Raw genomic sequence first — 17834 nt, 5'->3', positions numbered from 1 at the left:
AAAAATAATAAAAAATAATATATCTCTATCTATCTATCTATCTATCTATCTATATATATATATATATATATATATATATATATATATATACCCTGACATATAACAACCTTGATAGACGTGTGAACATAATGCACCAAAAAGTACAATGATTCCAGAATCTGACATTTTTTATCTAAATTATGTAATTTCTGTACCAGAACCTACCGTGCAAAGACGCAAAGACGAGGTGTAGCATTGGAAAGCGCGAGTGGCGACAGGATTTGCCGCGAGAAGATGCCAGAAAAAAAAAAAAAACTTTATTGGTGGCATTGCTTCGTTTTATTTATTTTATTTTTTTAAATACAATATTTTAAATGTCTTAATTATAAACCAACAATTATAATTTTACTCCTTAAAAATACCCTGTTGATTTTGTGTAAGAGTTATGTTTTGATTGGCCAACATAAGAACACCAGTAAAAGGACGTAATATCGATAATACACGTGATCATATTCTACAGATAAGATTAATAGCGAGCTGATAATTAATTTATTAATGTCCCAGGCATCAAATGTAAAAATAGCCTAAAGACCAAATAGCAGTAAAAAAAATACATTAAGCATTATAAATATAAATGTGAGTGTGTTTTAATATTTCATTTTTATTTATTTTTACAATAAGAAACAGGTCAGAAGTATACACAGTAGGCCTACACAATCATTTAATTATGCAATATAAAACGCAAATATATGTATACACATGTGTTATGGATTTTAACATGATTTTAACGCTTTGGAGCTGCTGGAGCTTCCAGATAAAAGTCTTTATAGATAATATTAAAAAAAGAGGATTTATAGACAACAAAAAATAAATGTATGTAGCTATAGAAACTTGGCTATAGAAAAATATCAATTTAATAGGCCTATTTATTTCTTACCCGAGCTTTAGAAAATTGCGATGACGTAGGGTCTACTATACCAGGCTAAATGTGCCTTTTGCGTGTTAATCTGACGCATAAGGCAAGCCGTTGAAATCAATGGAGTTCCTTGATCGTCAACCACGTGACGCCTAGGGGTACCTTCGACGTCTTCATTGTGACGCGGAAGGCACTTGACCATCCTTCAGTTTTTGACGCCCTGGGGGTGAGAATGGGTTGGCCTTCATCAGCCCTTTATTTTACTGCAGACTTATCAAACTTATTTATTTACTGCAGATTTTATCAAAGCCAAATACTGCCCAAACGGGGATACTGGGAAAGAAGAGAAACAGGATAATACAAGGTTAGATTCAATCTTTATATTCTTTCCCATTTTGTCTTCATTTTCCTTTTTCCTGTTATTGTTTTCATTTTTATATTCTCAGATGATCAAAGGTTTCTGAAAGCAAACACCAGTCGGTTGGTTGAAAAAGTGAAGAACATTGATCCAATAATTGACAATCTTGATTGCTCAATGAATCAGTTAGAAATGTGCGAACGAATCCAACACATCAGATGAAGACGAGGGAATCGCTGGAATATGTGAATTGTGAAAGCATTGCCAACGACCTGGTCAACGCTTTGTTCAAGCATGAAGAATCTCTCATGAAGAAACTGCAATTACAACTGTTGTAGCCTATTGTTTGGCATTATGTACTTAAACAGTTTTTTTTTAAATAAAATGTTTTTAATAATTGATTGGTGATGGAGTTTTAATTTTTGTATTTAGAACCAAGTATATTGTACAAGTAAGAAGAAACCAAACTGGCCATATAATGATTTATTGCACATAATAAACAATGGCAAAGTTTGTATTCCTTAAAAAACAGGCAATGTTTGAGAACCCTAATATTGGTGTAATCTCTGCGAGGTCTAACCCACAAACGCAAAACTTTGTGTTGGGTGATACGGGCATAGCTTTACTAAAGGAAAATATTATGGAAGTAATCTTCAAACTAAAACTATTAACTAATACCTTTATTTTTTACATCCAGCACAACATTTTGTTCAAAAATCGTTCTCTGACCCCAAATAATCAGATAATGGTGTGTTCACAATCTACAATTAGATATTATCCTGCTTAGTATGTGTGTAAATAGTTGTGCTTAAATGTTTGGATGTATTTTTACACACCAACATATTTTGTCACACCGTAGTGATGCAAACTTCCACACTCTTGTAAAGACTATGGTCTAACTTTAAAACATAATCTTTATACATGAATTCAAAAGACCAAATCACTAAGAAAAAAGCACCGTTTATAATAAATACACAAAGTATTAACGCAAAAAGTAAGTGTATGCTGTTTCACACTTAAACTATTACAACAGAATCACATCTCTGACTATGCAGATAAAATTGCACAAAAGTAAATTCTAGTGATCAACTTGCTAAAGAGTAAATACAACATGAGCCATTTAAAGCAAATACGAAAAGGCACTTGAAATCAGTTTTAAAATCAAACATTTTAAAAGAGAATACATCACGGTTGTATAAACCAATAAGCATTAAGCTGTGTCGTCAGCAAGTTTTTTCTTATCGTGCTTTTGATCAGCGAGTCGGTGGAGAGAAACTGCAGAATCAGACACGTGCGCCTCACCGTCGCGAGTGTTTTGACACGTCAGCATGACATCAGAGCAAGGCGGACCGCACTCAGACACTTCTCTAACCGGCATGCATCTCGCGGTGATCACCGGTGATCGGTTCTGCCCAGATTTTGCTCATCTCAAATTTGCCATGTTGACGCCAATTATTTGGTTCATGAACGAACATGTTTTTTGATCCAAGAATCGATTCACTTGCACTAACTCATATATTTGCTTACTGAAATCACCCACATTTCAAAGATAATTGGCAAAATAATTATGCAAGTGTAAAATTATCTGATGACCACGTACAAGTAAAATGAAGTATGTTATTAAAACTAATAGAATCAAATAAAAATAGGCCTAAACCAATTTGCGGCCTTGAAAAATACTATTTTGATGCGGATTGCTGAAATAAATGATTTATCTTTTTAAATTGATGCCATATAGAGCTGTCACTGGAGCCTTTTTTAAATTCACACAGTGCCGATAAATCCCTCTGATATTGGGGATTACTTTGTTTTCTGCTCATGTCCTTTGTGTTTTCTATCAGCTGTTTAGAATCAGAAATAGCAATGCCAGAATGAAATCACTATTGACCAAATTAAACCAGTTTAGAAAATGGTCTGAAATTGTTCATGATTCAGTTCGAGTTGTTTAAACCGTTCACTCAATCTGATTTGTTTGCAGAGTTCTCAAACCAAAATGTTGGGATATTTTATTTGTTCTGGGATATTCAGAAAACAAAAAGGGCCCTGTATGACTTCCATATTTGCTTACAATCCAGGAAACATGCAAATATCTTTGCCAATGATGAAGCATGTGTGCACTTTAAACACGGCCCCTGATGACATCATTTAATGCCACTCTAACATCCTCAAACCCTTGCAACACAATATACTTCCCTTTTTACATACAGAAATTTGACTGACAACGCACAATTTGGTTTTTCAATGCTTTTATTAATTTGAGCGTTTCAGAAAAGACATTGAAAAGGGATTTAAAGTTTAGAAGAGACTTGATTTCAGAATAACTTTGTAAATCAAATTAACTGGAGCAGAATGACGGTCTCACAGGTTCTTGACACAGATAAAGGATAATGAGGTTGAACAGCACTCATCGTTCCAGCAACGGTTAGCTGTAGGTGGTAGAAATTCTGATTATAGTGTTATTAGAAACAAACCAACAAAAAAAAAAAAACAGCATTCAACTTAAGGCACTTTGTGAAATCCAAATGGGTCCTTTCATTTTACTGTTTGTAAAATTGGATTGCAAATCATAACTGAAAGCACTTAAAAAAAGAAAAAGCTGTATTCTTACAGGAAAAGTTGATCTCCAAACAGTGCTCGGCACCCTTGTAATTGTCAGGTTGCCAAGAGCACCAGTTGGTATACGAAAACACAGTTCCATCACTCCACAACCACTCTCCTTCCTAAGAGTGAAGAGAGTGAATACACTTCTGTTAGACATCAGGAAGAAGCATATTAAGTTCAGATTTGAAGTCAAAACATCTTCATTAGAAACTTTACCTTTACTGTTTATAGCAGAAATTTTAGTTTAGACAAACAGATAGGTCTCTTTAGGACACACAATTGAACTTACTTCTACAGCATCATGACCACCAATCCAAGCACGTGTGGAAGGAGAAGGCAATAGACTCCGCAGGAAATCATTTACCGGTTTATTACTCACAGATGCGAGATTCGCACCAAGACTTTGACAGTTTCTCTAAAGAGACAGATGTTTGTCAATACAAAATCTTTTTTTTTTTAGCTAAAACAAAAGTGACAACATTTTAGACATTTGCAAACAGTTTGCTCAGTACCAGTTTTCTGTAGGCTACCATTTGTAGAAAAGAAAATATTACTATACAAAATAACATTCCCACTTTATAGTAAGTGTTTTTAATATCACTAAAAAAATGATATGTAGGAATTACCTGTTATCATCAAGTAAAATATACTTACTATTGGACTTAGTTTGACATTTAATTGAAGTGAAGTATATATTACTTAATTTCACATATAGAATTAAGTAACATCTACTTAATTAACTTTTTCCTAAGACAACATAACACTGAATTAAACCACACATTTTCAGTGCATGCTTTACTTAGATTACATACTGCATTTTAGATGTTTGTATTCAATATCTATAGAACACAAGTAACATGGCATCTGAACACCTCAATACTTGGTACACAATGACTTTAACATTCAATAGATCATTTGAGTGATTGTGTTATTTTGAGTAGAAGATGAATCCAGATGTCACAAAATGGCAGTTACTAAACAAAAGCGATACAACTAAATACAGCTGGAAAACTGCGGGGAAAAAAAATCAACCCAATTCTTCATGCCCCAGTGCATGATGGGGACTCCAGTATTATAAAAGTTGAATAGGTTTTACTTAATTTTATATCATTGATACTTCCGAGTATAACTTCTACATGATTGAATTAAGTACTAATATATAACTTACTTTTTTTTAATTCTTGCCTTAACTTTTCCTTGTAGAAGTTACATTTGTTTCTTCTGTAGCATTTACTTAACCACAGAACCGTTTTTATCAGTTTAAACGAATCGTTTGACAATTGTGTACATGCATGTCTCTACAGCGGTCTTTTAGATGTAGTTAAAGACACCTAATATAAAGTGTGACCAAATCATCTTGTTGTAACACATTACCTCTGCTGCGATCCAGGTAGTCTGATGACAAATGTGCTTGTAGCATTGAAGTCCAAATCTCCTCCATGTAGCGGGGCATCTTCTGGCAATATTCATGGGTCTATGTGCTGAAGACACGGCAAACTTTTTATTAATCGTGCAAATACTAGTCAAATGGAATATTGTAAATTTCCAAAGTGTTTTAAAAAAGGGTTTTTACTAGAGGTGGGCATAGATTATTTTTTTTAATCTAGATTAATCTCACTGGAATCTTGGAATTAATCTAGATTAAAATGGCTCATTTGAATTCTGCCGAAGTCATTCAGAATATTTGTGCTACCCAAATAATGACTAAAATTAAGTCTTTGAGAATAGTTCGCCTCGCGTAGCGTTGTGAATTTCTGCCAAAAATGCCATTCGACAATAGAGGAGCAGAAGTCGAATATCGTTCAAAAAAAAATAAAAAAATAAAACGCGCAATTACAATGACAGAAAGGGAGGCCAATTTCATCTTTAGCGATTTGTCAAACAAACTGTTTATTAATTGAACAAGTAACATGTTTTCGTCGTTTTTTTTTTTTTAACATAGTAGGCTAATTGGAAGAAGAAGACAAGCACGACGCAGCTACAGTCCGTTTTTGCATCGCCAAACCAGATGCTCGTTAGATCAAAAAATAATGTCATATGTCAAAATGATTTTATGTGAACCTGCCTTTACCGGCAATAGCCTCCTCCTTTTTAAACAAATTAGTTTCAATGTAAACTATTCGTGTGACTATGCCCCTGCGCAATACACACACACTACCGCGGGATGGCAGGTGTTCATTTCATAAACTGTACACAATGGTAGCTTATTTAATCTGTTAACCTTTGCCAGTGCGCCGACGCTCTGAGGCTTTTTTTTTTTGTAGCCTATAAATTAATGTATATGTCCAACGGATAATGTCATACTTTTTAGTAGTGCTATCGTGGCGTAATAATCTGTTTGGTTGTAAAATGTACGCCTATTACCTGAATGAAATTAAATCGAATGTATCGTCCTGTGGAATCATTCATTCACAGACAGTTTACGAAGATGTTCAACTAATAAAGATCTTCATCGCTGGCAAAAATATGATGCATTTGCAGATTTGCTTTCACTAGACTAAACTGTAGCTCTTGATGTTCTTAAATCTTCCTGTTACGACTCCGTGTCGAGTGTGATTGAACGCGCTTCAGACGATTCAGTGCGTGAGGAACTGAACAGAGCTGATTCGCGAACCGATTTAGACGGATCTGCCATCTTGTTTGATGAAGTCTTTGAACAGAATCGACTCAAAAGAGTGATTCATTTGTAAATTGAGCATCGCTCATGCCCATAAAAAAGATACAGCGCGCTTGGAATAAACTCATTTAACAGGATGTAAAGTAGCCTAACGAGAGGAACGTCGCCCAACGTAACATGTAAAAGTATACACCTTGTGTCCCTGACAGGAAAATACCCTGCTGCGCGATTTGCGCGAAAGTATAACGATATTCGAAAAAGCTATTTTATGATCCCAACCCAACTTTGAGAATAGATTAACGGCGATATTTTTTTATCGCCCGATAAGAGTCTCACGTTAACGCAGCACGTTAACGCCCATAACGGCCCACCACTAGTTTTTACAAATAAATGTATTGTTACCTTCTGTATTCCCCATGAAGAAGATAATGAGAAGCAGAAAACTTTTCAGCATTGCCATGATGAACCTGAAATTAATAAGCAGGAAAAGTTAAATGTCTGCATGCACTCATATACTGCACACTGCGACTCTCAATGCATTTAAAGACAAAGCACAAAAATACTTCAGGTACAACATTTATTCAGAACTCACTTTGGTTTTTAAATTCTTGCCTTCAGAGTTACAGAAGAAGATTTAGTGAAGAGCCAGAGCCTGTGTAACACCATAACACTGTCATATCTATTGATTGAAGATGGGTCATATTTATACACATAATATCAGGCAATAACTGTCACGAGTCATCAGTAACACCTGCACACCATCAGCTCCCGATCACCCGACTCCACCCATCCACTCGTTATCAGCAGAGTACTGACTCACCACACCTGCACCCGCTCATCACCAGCACCACCACATATAAACACACACATCCCTTCACTCATGGGCTGCGTTCCAAACCGCATACTTCACTACTATTTAGTGGGCGAGCGAAAAAGTATGTACGAATCCAAAAGAGTAGGCGAGAATTACCTGGGTGACGTACTAATTATCGCGAGATTCGGACTTAAGTGCGTTTGAATATGCCTACTTTCCTACTATATAGTAGGCGAAAACAGTACGTGAAGGAAGCAGTACGTTCGAAACATCAGTATTGTACAAAATTCCCCACCGCACGCATGCGCGAGTCGAACTTGTTCAGACTTGTCTGATATATGCGCAAAAAGTTTCATTCGGCAGCATCCAGCGCACGGAGTTTTCATGGCATTGTTTCGTTTCTAAAAGTCTTTCTTCTATGTGTGGTATTACTGTGCGTTCATAACTACGTAAGTAAAGATATTTAATGTCCTTGTAGATGGTTTTTAGAGAGTGTCAGCGCGTGATTCAGTTTATTTTACCTCAGAAATATTATTGTGTCAATATACATACAATCAGGCGCAGTGCTCGCGCGTATTCACTGAGTCATCATGTTATATTTGTTAACGATGTTTATTCATATGGGAAAGGGAGTTGCTTGTCATGTTGATTCAATTATTTTTCTTATCGGCATATTAATAATGGTACAAAGAGCGTACGGGAGTGCTAGAGCAGCGCACACACTTTGTAATCTGACACCTCTTGTTAGCTGCAGTCTGCATTTAGAGTATATATATTTCAATACGGTTTACTTTAACTTAATACAACTTTAACCTCTCTATGTATATGTATACAGGTACTATTTGTGTATATTCTGTCATATCATGTTATAATTTATATTTATCATCCTTATTTTGTTCTCTCACAGAAACCATTTTTATATGTATATCCACGCAAACCTGTCTACGACTTGCACCTTTGTGGCTTAATAAATATTGAGAATGGACAAGTTCACTCTGGAGTAGCTGCAGTTCTTTCTAACCGAAGAATTAGGCCAGTTGATTTCCAACCATCCCACTGCGCACAGAATATCCCACAAAATTGGTCCTTCGAGCCGGATCGGGACATCAGCTGCGCTATGGCTACATCCAGAGATTACTACGAGGGAGAACAAGTGCCAGATCTTTGTCCGAGTCGTACCCGGCGGGTGCCTACCTACTTGGAGGATTATGTGCTTGATTATCCACTTCCACGTCATGTTCATTCTTCACCAGCAGAGGTCGCTGCAGGAACATCCTATACAAGCCAGGGCACTCCTGCTCACAGGGACAGAGACTTTGAAAATGTAAAGCTTCGTCACTTAGAGGCCCGCTGGAAAGATTTAAGCAGTGAGATGAGAGAGCTTCAAATCAGAATGGACAGTGCTAGACAGGTATCTTTTGAATCTAGATCTCCTGCTTACGGACACTATGAGAGTCTTCCTCACATTGAACTAAGTAACACTAGATTAGAACCCTCTATGACTGTAGCATCGTCTCCACAATATGAGGAAACACTTTACCACGAGCCCTCCATGCAGCTGCAGTCGCAACCGAGCCTGCATCCACCTAATATAGCTTGTGTATCTTCCCTGCCTGGGCCACAGCCTCAGAGACCATGTGCCAAACTCCGACGATCAGACGATCCCACGGCTGCTCAGCCTGTTCAGCCTGCCTATCCTCGGGTACAGCCACAGCATCAGCCGACTCCAGTTCACCCTGCACCAGCCCACATACAGCCACCACATCAATCAGCTGATGTACAGCCTAAGCATTTTTATGTGCAACCCCAACGTCAGCCAGTTGCTGTACCATCTGCGCCAGCCTCACTGCGGCCACAGTACCAGCATATAGGGCCAGCTCCAGTTCCTCCTGTACCAGCGCAAGCAGTGATGCATCCTCAACGCCCTTATCAACCACTGCCTCTGCCTCCGCCTCCTTGCCCTGGACCACAACCACAGTATTATTATCCTGTCAATCCTGTGGCACCTGGACTTATGGAAATGGCCATTGCCTCCTCCTATGGCATACCCAAACCAAAACTGTCAGTCTTCTCTTCTGGGAAAGAGAGTGATTTCCTTATGCTCAAGAAAGGACTGGACAGCATCCTTGGTCCACACAGGCATCTAACAGAGGACTATAAATATCAAGTGCTTTTGGATCATCTACCTCTACCCGCTGCTTATCAGGTAGCTAAGAGATATGTTAACAGCCCATTTCCTTACACCAGTGCCATGCAGGCTCTTGAACAGAGATACGGTCAACCAAAACAGTTAATTCAGAGCGAGTTGAGAGCTATCCTCAATGCACCAGCTATTCGACCAGGTGATGCGCAGGGATTTGAGGACTTTGCGGCAGCTGTTAACACACTGGTGGGCATGTTGAACACAATGGATGGACCCTCTAGATACGAACTGCAGTGTGGCTCCCACGTTGACACTCTACTGACCAAACTGCCTGTCAGCTATAGAGACTCATTCATAGAGTACTGTCTCAACAAGCATATAATTGTGAGCGGCAGTTCCAGGACTTACACTCTGCCTGAATTTGCTGAGTGGCTGGAAAGGAAGGCCTAGGCCATTCAAATATCTAGGCGTGTAACAGGGCCAGCGCATACAGAGCCCTATCGGCGAGAGCAGAAACCTCTTTCTTATCCCAAAGCCAAGGCAGCCACAATTCTCACAGGCAGTGAACAACATAAAACCATCAATTTGCCCTCCAGCTCCCTCACAGACACTAAAATGGCAACTACAGCTAAAAAGTGGGATCGCTTTAAGCCCTTTTGTCCCTACTGCAACAACCATGAGCATTATCTAAATGCTTGTGCAGCCTTTTGCAAGTTGAGCCACACACAAAGAGGAAGCTGGATTAAAGAGCAAAATAAATGCTGGAGATGTGGACGAGGTCACAAACAGAACAGCTGCACGCTCAAGAAAACTTGCTTTACCTGTGGAGGACTCCACCTTCCTGTTCTGCATGAAGTTGCCGTGGCTGCGGAAAACCAGAGCATACTCACAGTGAGCACAACCACTTCTCAAGTTTACTTGGATCAGGCCAGTCATTCAGGCAGAGTGATGTTGAAAGTTGTCCCAGTACGACTTCGCAGTGGTACAAGGTTCATGGATACACATGCTGTGTTAGATGATGGTTCGGAAAGAACAATTATCCTGCCAGCAGCAGTCAAACAACTGGGCTTTGAAAGGATCAGAAGAAACTTTGACTCTCAGAACAATAAGACAAGATCTCGTTCAGCTAAGAGGAAATGCAGTCTCCTTTGAGGTATCTGCGATATCACACCCAAATGTGAAACATCAAATCCAAAGGGCATTTACAGCTGAAGAGCTCAATCTGGCTGAACAGTCTTGTCCTGTGAACTCACTGAAAGGAAGATATGGTCACTTAAGGGACATCCCGTTGAAAGGTTTCACTAAAGTGCAGCCTTTGCTACTTATAGGATCAGATTATCCACAGCTGATCACACCAAACTGCCCAATCCGTATGGGACCGCTTGGTAGCCCTGTAGCAGTACACACTCTTCTTGGCTGGACAGTTCAAGGGCCAACAACCTTTCTCCAGCAACCCTCAAATGTAAGCTCATGCCTTCACACCACATTCCTTCCTCCCATGCAAGAGTTACGTCAACATGTTGAGCGGTTGTGGCAGCTTGACCTACTGCCACTGAGAAACGAGAAAGAAGTAGTCCGTTCCAGACAAGACAAAGCTGCACTTGCAATGTTGGAGGAGAAAACGGTGCATGTTACAGTTGATGGTGCAACCCGCTATGCTACCCCATTACTTCATAAGCGAGACGCGGCTAAACTCCAAGCACCACCAAACGCTGTCATGGCTCTTTTAGGAGCTACAGAACGTCGCCTAGTTAATAATCCTGATCTGGCGAACGTGTATGACAACGAGATACACAAGCTTGAGAAGGCAGGTTATGCAGAGCGAATAACCAACCCAGAAGGTGTCAATTCCGGTAATTCATGGTACGTTCCTCACCACATTGTGCTGCACAATGACAAAGCCCGGGTAGTCTTCAATTGCTCTTTCACCTACAATCAAATGAGCCTAAATGACAATCTACTCCCTGGTCCCACTCTTGGTCCACCACTGCTTGCAGTCCTGCTCAGGTTCAGAGAGTTTACCGTTGCGATAAGTGGAGACATACGAGCCATGTTTCACCAGATCAGACTGTTACCTGAAGACCAGCCATTGCTCCGCTTTCTCTGGAGAGACATGGAAAGAGATCGTAACCCAGACATCTATGAATGGCGAGTATTACCATTTGGGACCACCTGTAGTCCATGCTGTGCTACTTATGCCCTCCAGAGACATGTCAGAGACAACAGTGAAGGCAATGAAGATGTAGTGGAGTCTGTCCAGCAGTCTTTCTATGTGGACAATTGTTTACAATCTCTTCAGTCTCAGCATCAGGCTAAAAAACTCATTTACAAAATGAGAGCATTATTAGCATCTGGTGGTTTTGACATAAGGCAGTGGGCTAGCAATGTTCCCAATGTGATTGCACATCTACCCGCCGAAGCCAAATCAGTAGGCTGCGAGCGGTGGCTTTCGGCAGACAAAACTGATCCACAAGAGTCGACCCTCGGCCTAGTGTGGCATTGTTCCCAGGACACTTTAGGTTATAAACACAGGCCTGTGTCAACAAGTGGAGAAACCTCAATGAGAAATGTCTATCGCATCCTGGCAAGCCAGTATGACCCATTAGGTTACATCATCCCGTTCACCACAAGGGCCAAAATCATGGTGCAATCACTATGGAAGAGAGTTGGAGGTTGGGATGAACCTCTGCCAGCTGACCTTTTCTGGCATGCTTGGGAAGAAGAGCTTCCTAACCTACAGAGAATAACACTGCCTAGGTGTTACACACCAGCATGCAACAACAGCTCCTCCACTATCGATATGCATGTCTTCTGTGATGCCTCGGAGAAGGCATATGGCTCTGTAGCCTATTTACGGGTAGAAACGGGTAATGACATTCAAATCGCATTCATCATGGCGAGGTCACGAGTGGCACCCAAGAAGCAACTCTCCATTCCACGCCTTGAACTCTGTGCAGCATTGTCTGGAGCTCAGCTAGCCAAAACACTGAACACAGAACTTACACTTAATCTCAGACAGACAATCATGTGGTCCGATTCAACAACCGTATTACACTGGATACAGTCTGAGTCATGCAACTACAAAGTGTTTGTGGGAACGCGAATCGCAGAGATTCAAGACCTCATTGGATATGAGAACTGGAAATACGTGGACTCGAATAACAACCCTGCCGACGATATCACCCGGGGTAAGACCCTCATAGATCTGTCCCAAACCCTCAGATGGAAGCAAGGTCCAGAATTTCTGCACCAATCTCCAGACCACTGGCCAATCCACCCGTCAGTGTCAGTAGAAGATTCAGAAGAACTCCGTAAATCCACATTCTGCGGTACTGTCACAATCAGGCATGCCTCCTTACCTGATATAGATAACTGCGAATCATGGGACGATCTCATCACGACCACATATCAGTCTCTGCATGGTTCGGCAGCACCCCCTATGTCTGCCACAGAACGCATAGAGACTGAAACTGCTGTACTCAGACGTGCACAGAATGAAAGTTTTCCTAAGGAAGTGCATGCCCTTAAATCTAATAAATCGGTGCATTCAAACAGTCGATTATACTCCCTTGCTCCAACTTTGGATCCTCATCTTAATCTGATAAGAGTGGGTGGTAGATTACGCAAAGCTGCAACACTGCCAGAGGATGCACTTCATCCTATTGTGTTGGCCCCAGAACACCCCATTACAAAACTGCTAATCCAAGACTTTGATAACCGCCTGATGCACGCAGGTTCAGAAAGAGTCTTCGCCGAGCTAAGACGAACCTATTGGGTTCTCAGAGGCCGCCAGGTGGTAAAGAAGTACCAGAGACAATGCGCTGATTGTCGCAAATGGCGTGGCAAGTCCATTGTACCTAAAATGGCTGACCTGCCTGCTTCCCGTCTGAGAATTAATCAACCTCCATTCTGGTCCACGGGAGTTGATTGTTTTGGCCCCTATGTAATCAAAATTGGCAGACGGCAAGAAAATAGATGGGGCATAATATTTAAATGTCTCACTACAAGATGCGTACATCTCGACTTGTTATGTAGCATGGATGCAGATTAATTTTTACTAGCCCTCAGACGTTTCATATCAAGGAGAGGAAAGCCCTTTGAGATCATCTGCGACAGAGGCACCAACTTCAGGGGGGGAGAGCGTGAGCTCTCTGAAGCCTTTACTGAAATGGAACCATCACTCCAAGAGCAACTAGCCAAACAAAAAAGTTCCTTCCAATTCAACCCACCTCACGCACCTCACTTCGGAGGAGTATGGGAGAGGGACATTAAATCAGTCAAAGCTGCCCTCCAAGTTGTCCTGAAAGATCACACCGTCTCGGAGGAAGTCCTTACCACAGTATTGATCAAAGTGGAATGCATCGTAAATTCAAAACCCCTGGGGTACGTATCATCTGATATAGCAGATCCTGACCCTATTACCCCCAATTTGCTGCTCATGGGGCGGCGGGACGCCTCCCTACCTCAGGCTGTGTATGGACCCAGCAATCTACTTGCACGGCGCCGCTACGGACACAGTCAAGTGATCGCCGATCACTTCTGGACCCAGTTCCTCAGAGACTACCTACCCAGTCTTCAGCTTCGACAGAAGTGGCAGAACATCACACCAAACCTAGCAGTCGGTCAGGTTGTATTGATTGCGGACTTTCAACTTCCCAGAGCAAAATGGCCTGTCGGTAGGGTGACCCGAGTCCTACCAAGCGACGACGGTGCAATGAGAGCCGTTGAAGTTGACATCAAGGGCAATACATATGTCCGCCCTGTTGCTAAACTCATTGTGTTACCTGAAATGCCTAAAGTTTAGTTCTTAGCACCAGTAGTTAATTTCGGACATTTTGTGGATTTACAAATTTCCTGTGTAAATTTGTGGGGCGGCTGTACAAAATTCCCCACCGCACGCATGCGCGAGTCGAACTTGTTCAGACTTGTCTGATGTATGCGCAAAAAGTTTCATTTGGCAGCATCCAGTGCACGGAGTTTTCATGGCATTGTTTCATTTCTAAAAGTCTTTCTTCTTTGTGTGGTATTACTGTGCGTTCATAACTACGTAAGTAAAGATATTTAATGTCCTTGTAGATGGTTTTTAGAGAGTGTCAGCGCGTGATTCAGTTTATTTTACCTCAGAAATATTATTGTGTCAATATACATACAATCAGGCGCAGTGCTCGCGCGTATTCACTGAGTCATCATGTTATATTTGTTAACGATGTTTATTCATATGGGAAAGGGAGTTGCTTGTCATGTTGATTCAAATATTTTTCTTATCGGCATATTAATAATGGTACAAAGAGCGTACGGGAGTGCTAGAGCAGCGCACACACTTTGTAATCTGACACCTCTTGTTAGCTGCAGTCTGCATTTAGAGTATATATATTTCAATGCGGTTTACTTTAACTTAATACAACTTTAACCTCTCTATGTATATGTATACAGGTACTATTTGTGTATATTCTGTCATATCATGTTATAATTTATATTTATCATCCTTATTTTGTTCTCTCACAGAAACCACTTTTATATGTATATCCACGCAAACCTGTCTACGACTTGCACCTTTGTGGCTTAATAAATATTGAGAATGGACAAGTTCACTCTGGAGTAGCTGCAGTACTTTCTAACCGAAGAATTAGGCCAGTTGAGTTCCAACCATCCCACTGCGTGCAGAATATCCCACAAGTATTGATAAAAGAGTAGGCGAGAAGTTCCCGGATGGCTTACTGCTGGTGTGGTGAAGAGATGAGTCCCACCGAAGAGATGGGTCCCACCTTAGGACCCAAGCAATACGATTGGTTCAAAGCAGGTTTTATGGGTAATCGTTTTAGGCCTGGTTACAAATCAGACACAATCACTTTATCATAGAAGTCGGTTGAATTACGTTATAACGAGTCATTAATGTTTTTTAACTTATATGTTTCATATACTAGTATATAACCGAAGCTATTGATTGTAAATTTCAACATTTCTCGTTCTTAGTGTTTTTTAGATAGCTTACATAGTAGCATAGCATACAGCTATCCGATGATCGTGCTAGCTGAGGTTTACCTGAGCTTATACTGCCTTACCGTATTCCCAGCGATTCGAAATGCAATTATAATTATGTCACTATTTTTATCGTAATAATCAGCGCAATATGTAGTACAAATTGTGTTATTAATAGAACCATGTAAGTTAATAATGTTAAGTTGTGTTTATTACTATTTTTCTTATTGACTGTTTATCCATTTAAACAAATGACAGAATGTTAACTTAGGTATGTTTTGTGTGTACTTAGTATAAATATTAATTGGATGTCTAGCCTTGATTACAGAACAGTGTGATAGAATTACGGAATCACAAATCTTAATGTATTATCAAACCCCTGAAAATTCATATAATAATCTTGTATTTTTATCCTGATTAATGAAAGAAATTGCATTTTCAGGTTTTGCGACGTTAATTTATTTGTTATTAAGCATTAAGGCATAATATACATTTTTTTAATTAGATGCATGTCATTTTGTGTACTAATTCATATGATTTATGTCATAATTATTTCTTAAAACAGAACATCATACAATAGAATAACATTCAATGCAATAAAATTAGTGAACCAAAACTTACAGGCTATAAAATATAACATTTTGACTAAATTTCACAATACAGTGCAACATGAACAACTGAATTATGAGATATAATGGATTTAATTTTTATTAACACAAAACTACAAGCAGAATGCACATCATTTTTGGACATTTATATAGCTTTTGAAAATACACAACAATACAAAGCTGCTTTAAACAGACATAATGTAGTGTGTCTTAATTTTTTTAATACTTTTGTGATAGTCCTATGGCTATACATGTGTGAAGATTAAAAAAATAATAATGTTGAGTTAGCTGTGTTAAAAATGTTTAATGAACTGTATGGTTAAAGTTTTTTTTTAGGTCCATCCTGGATTAACTAATGAGACCCAAATAGATACAGTGTCTTTTGCTGTATGTAAAGTAAAATCTGTAGTTTGAAGTCATTCATATTGTATGTTCAGTCAATTCTTTGTGGAACCATCCTGAGGCCTAGATGATGCAGTCTGGTGAGATGTGGCGAGGCACCTGAGACCATGAGGCGACACCATGAGACGAGGAGACTGTGGTACTCTGAAAAAGAGCAGCTTTTTTTTTTGCAAAACACAATAAAATGCTGTAGCACGTGCATTTGTACACACGCAAAGTCTGTTGTGCTTTGTAACATCACTCAATGTTTTTACTTAGATGGGCAAACTGGGAGGCACAACGCAGCAGACATAGTTAGCTCGCTGAACCTTGTCATCATTTCCCCTTGGCATGATTTGGCCGTGACTTGGTGGACGAGGAGGCTGGACCAGCTGAGGAAATCTGAAAAACACACAAACATGCTGTAACGTGCATTTGTACACACGCAAAGTCGGTTGTGCTTTGTAACATCCCTCACTGTTTCTACTTAGATAGGCAAACTCCACGCTCCATGTACTGCCTCACCTCCACATACAATGAAAACTGTAACATAACTTTAATTCAAAACAAATATAATGATATTAGGTTAATTAATTAATATTAGGTTACTTATTAATAGTGCAGTCAGTGGTCCAAAAAATTAACTAGATTAATCACATATTTTTCTGTGATTAATTGCGATTGATCGCAATTAAAAACACTCAAGTTTGTATGCGTTAATATATTTAATCATTTAATAATTTCACATTTAATCTCAAGATTAATGTAGAAACAACATAAAATGACTAAATAAAGACAGTATATTTTAAGTACTTGTTTAATGACATCTTTTTATGAATGAAGGCCAGTATCACTGATAGTAATACAGCTAGGGATGTCTTGATAAATATACCCCCCCCCCCCCCCCAACCAACCATAACCCGACCTGTCTAACATGTAGGAAATATACAGAAATTGAATAAAGCGATCAAACACTGCACTGCATAATTTATCAATTAAAAATAAATGACTCCTTATTAAAGCTACAAAAGTTATTTAGTTAAGAACAGTGAGTAATTTTATCTGTTCCTTTTGTTCTTTGTTTGACCCTGAGTGTCAGACAGCTTAATTGGGTGCTGTGCCTTTAAGACCTGCCGTTGCCGACTGCCAATTACTGCTGCGCAGTGCGCATCTGTCTCTGCATCGTGTGTGTCAGGACATTGACAGACAGCGCGTTCTCTTCTGTTTTGTCAGACTTGAATGGTCTAAAACCATTTGAAGGAATAAGAACATGATCAATGTAACACTAGCTAAAGGATGACAGAAAAAAATACTGCGTTATTAGCGTAAAATATTTTTAACGCGTTAAACTGGACAAAAAGTAATCGCATGCGATAACTTTGACAGCACTAGTTATAAATATATTTAATTAAGTAAGTTTCATGTAACGTTTCATGCA

The 17834-nt window shown here is 39.5% G+C and overlaps 1 protein-coding gene across 5 annotated transcripts in view; it reads right to left on the bottom strand.

Annotated features, from left to right (window-relative positions):
- Window positions 1-7141, bottom strand: part of LOC143735324 (galactose-specific lectin nattectin-like) — a 70125-nt gene extending 62984 nt beyond the window's left edge. Inside the window, exons 1-6 of one of the 5 annotated variants that reach the window (XM_077225484.1) lie at window positions 7064-7141; window positions 6874-6938; window positions 5229-5335; window positions 4144-4269; window positions 3862-3973; window positions 3592-3679 (exon numbers count right to left, since the gene is read on the bottom strand). In XM_077225484.1, the coding sequence (XP_077081599.1) occupies window positions 3612-3679; window positions 3862-3973; window positions 4144-4269; window positions 5229-5335; window positions 6874-6931 (471 nt within the window). In that variant the 5' untranslated portion in view covers window positions 6932-6938; window positions 7064-7141 and the 3' untranslated portion in view covers window positions 3592-3611. Of the gene's footprint in view, window positions 1-3591; window positions 3680-3861; window positions 3974-4143; window positions 4270-5228; window positions 5336-6873; window positions 6939-7063 lie in introns of those variants that run through there. The other 4 variants (XM_077225483.1, XM_077225482.1, XM_077225480.1 and 1 more) reach the window with 4 other exon arrangements.
- Window positions 7142-17834: the final 10693 nt, after the last annotated feature.

Source organism: Siphateles boraxobius, unplaced genomic scaffold (assembly GCF_051911475.1).
Source record: "Siphateles boraxobius isolate OS27281-9 unplaced genomic scaffold, OSU_SipBor_1 13, whole genome shotgun sequence".
Taxonomy (NCBI): Eukaryota; Metazoa; Chordata; class Actinopteri; order Cypriniformes; family Leuciscidae; genus Siphateles; species Siphateles boraxobius.
This window is presented reverse-complemented; position numbering and strand designations above follow the sequence as displayed.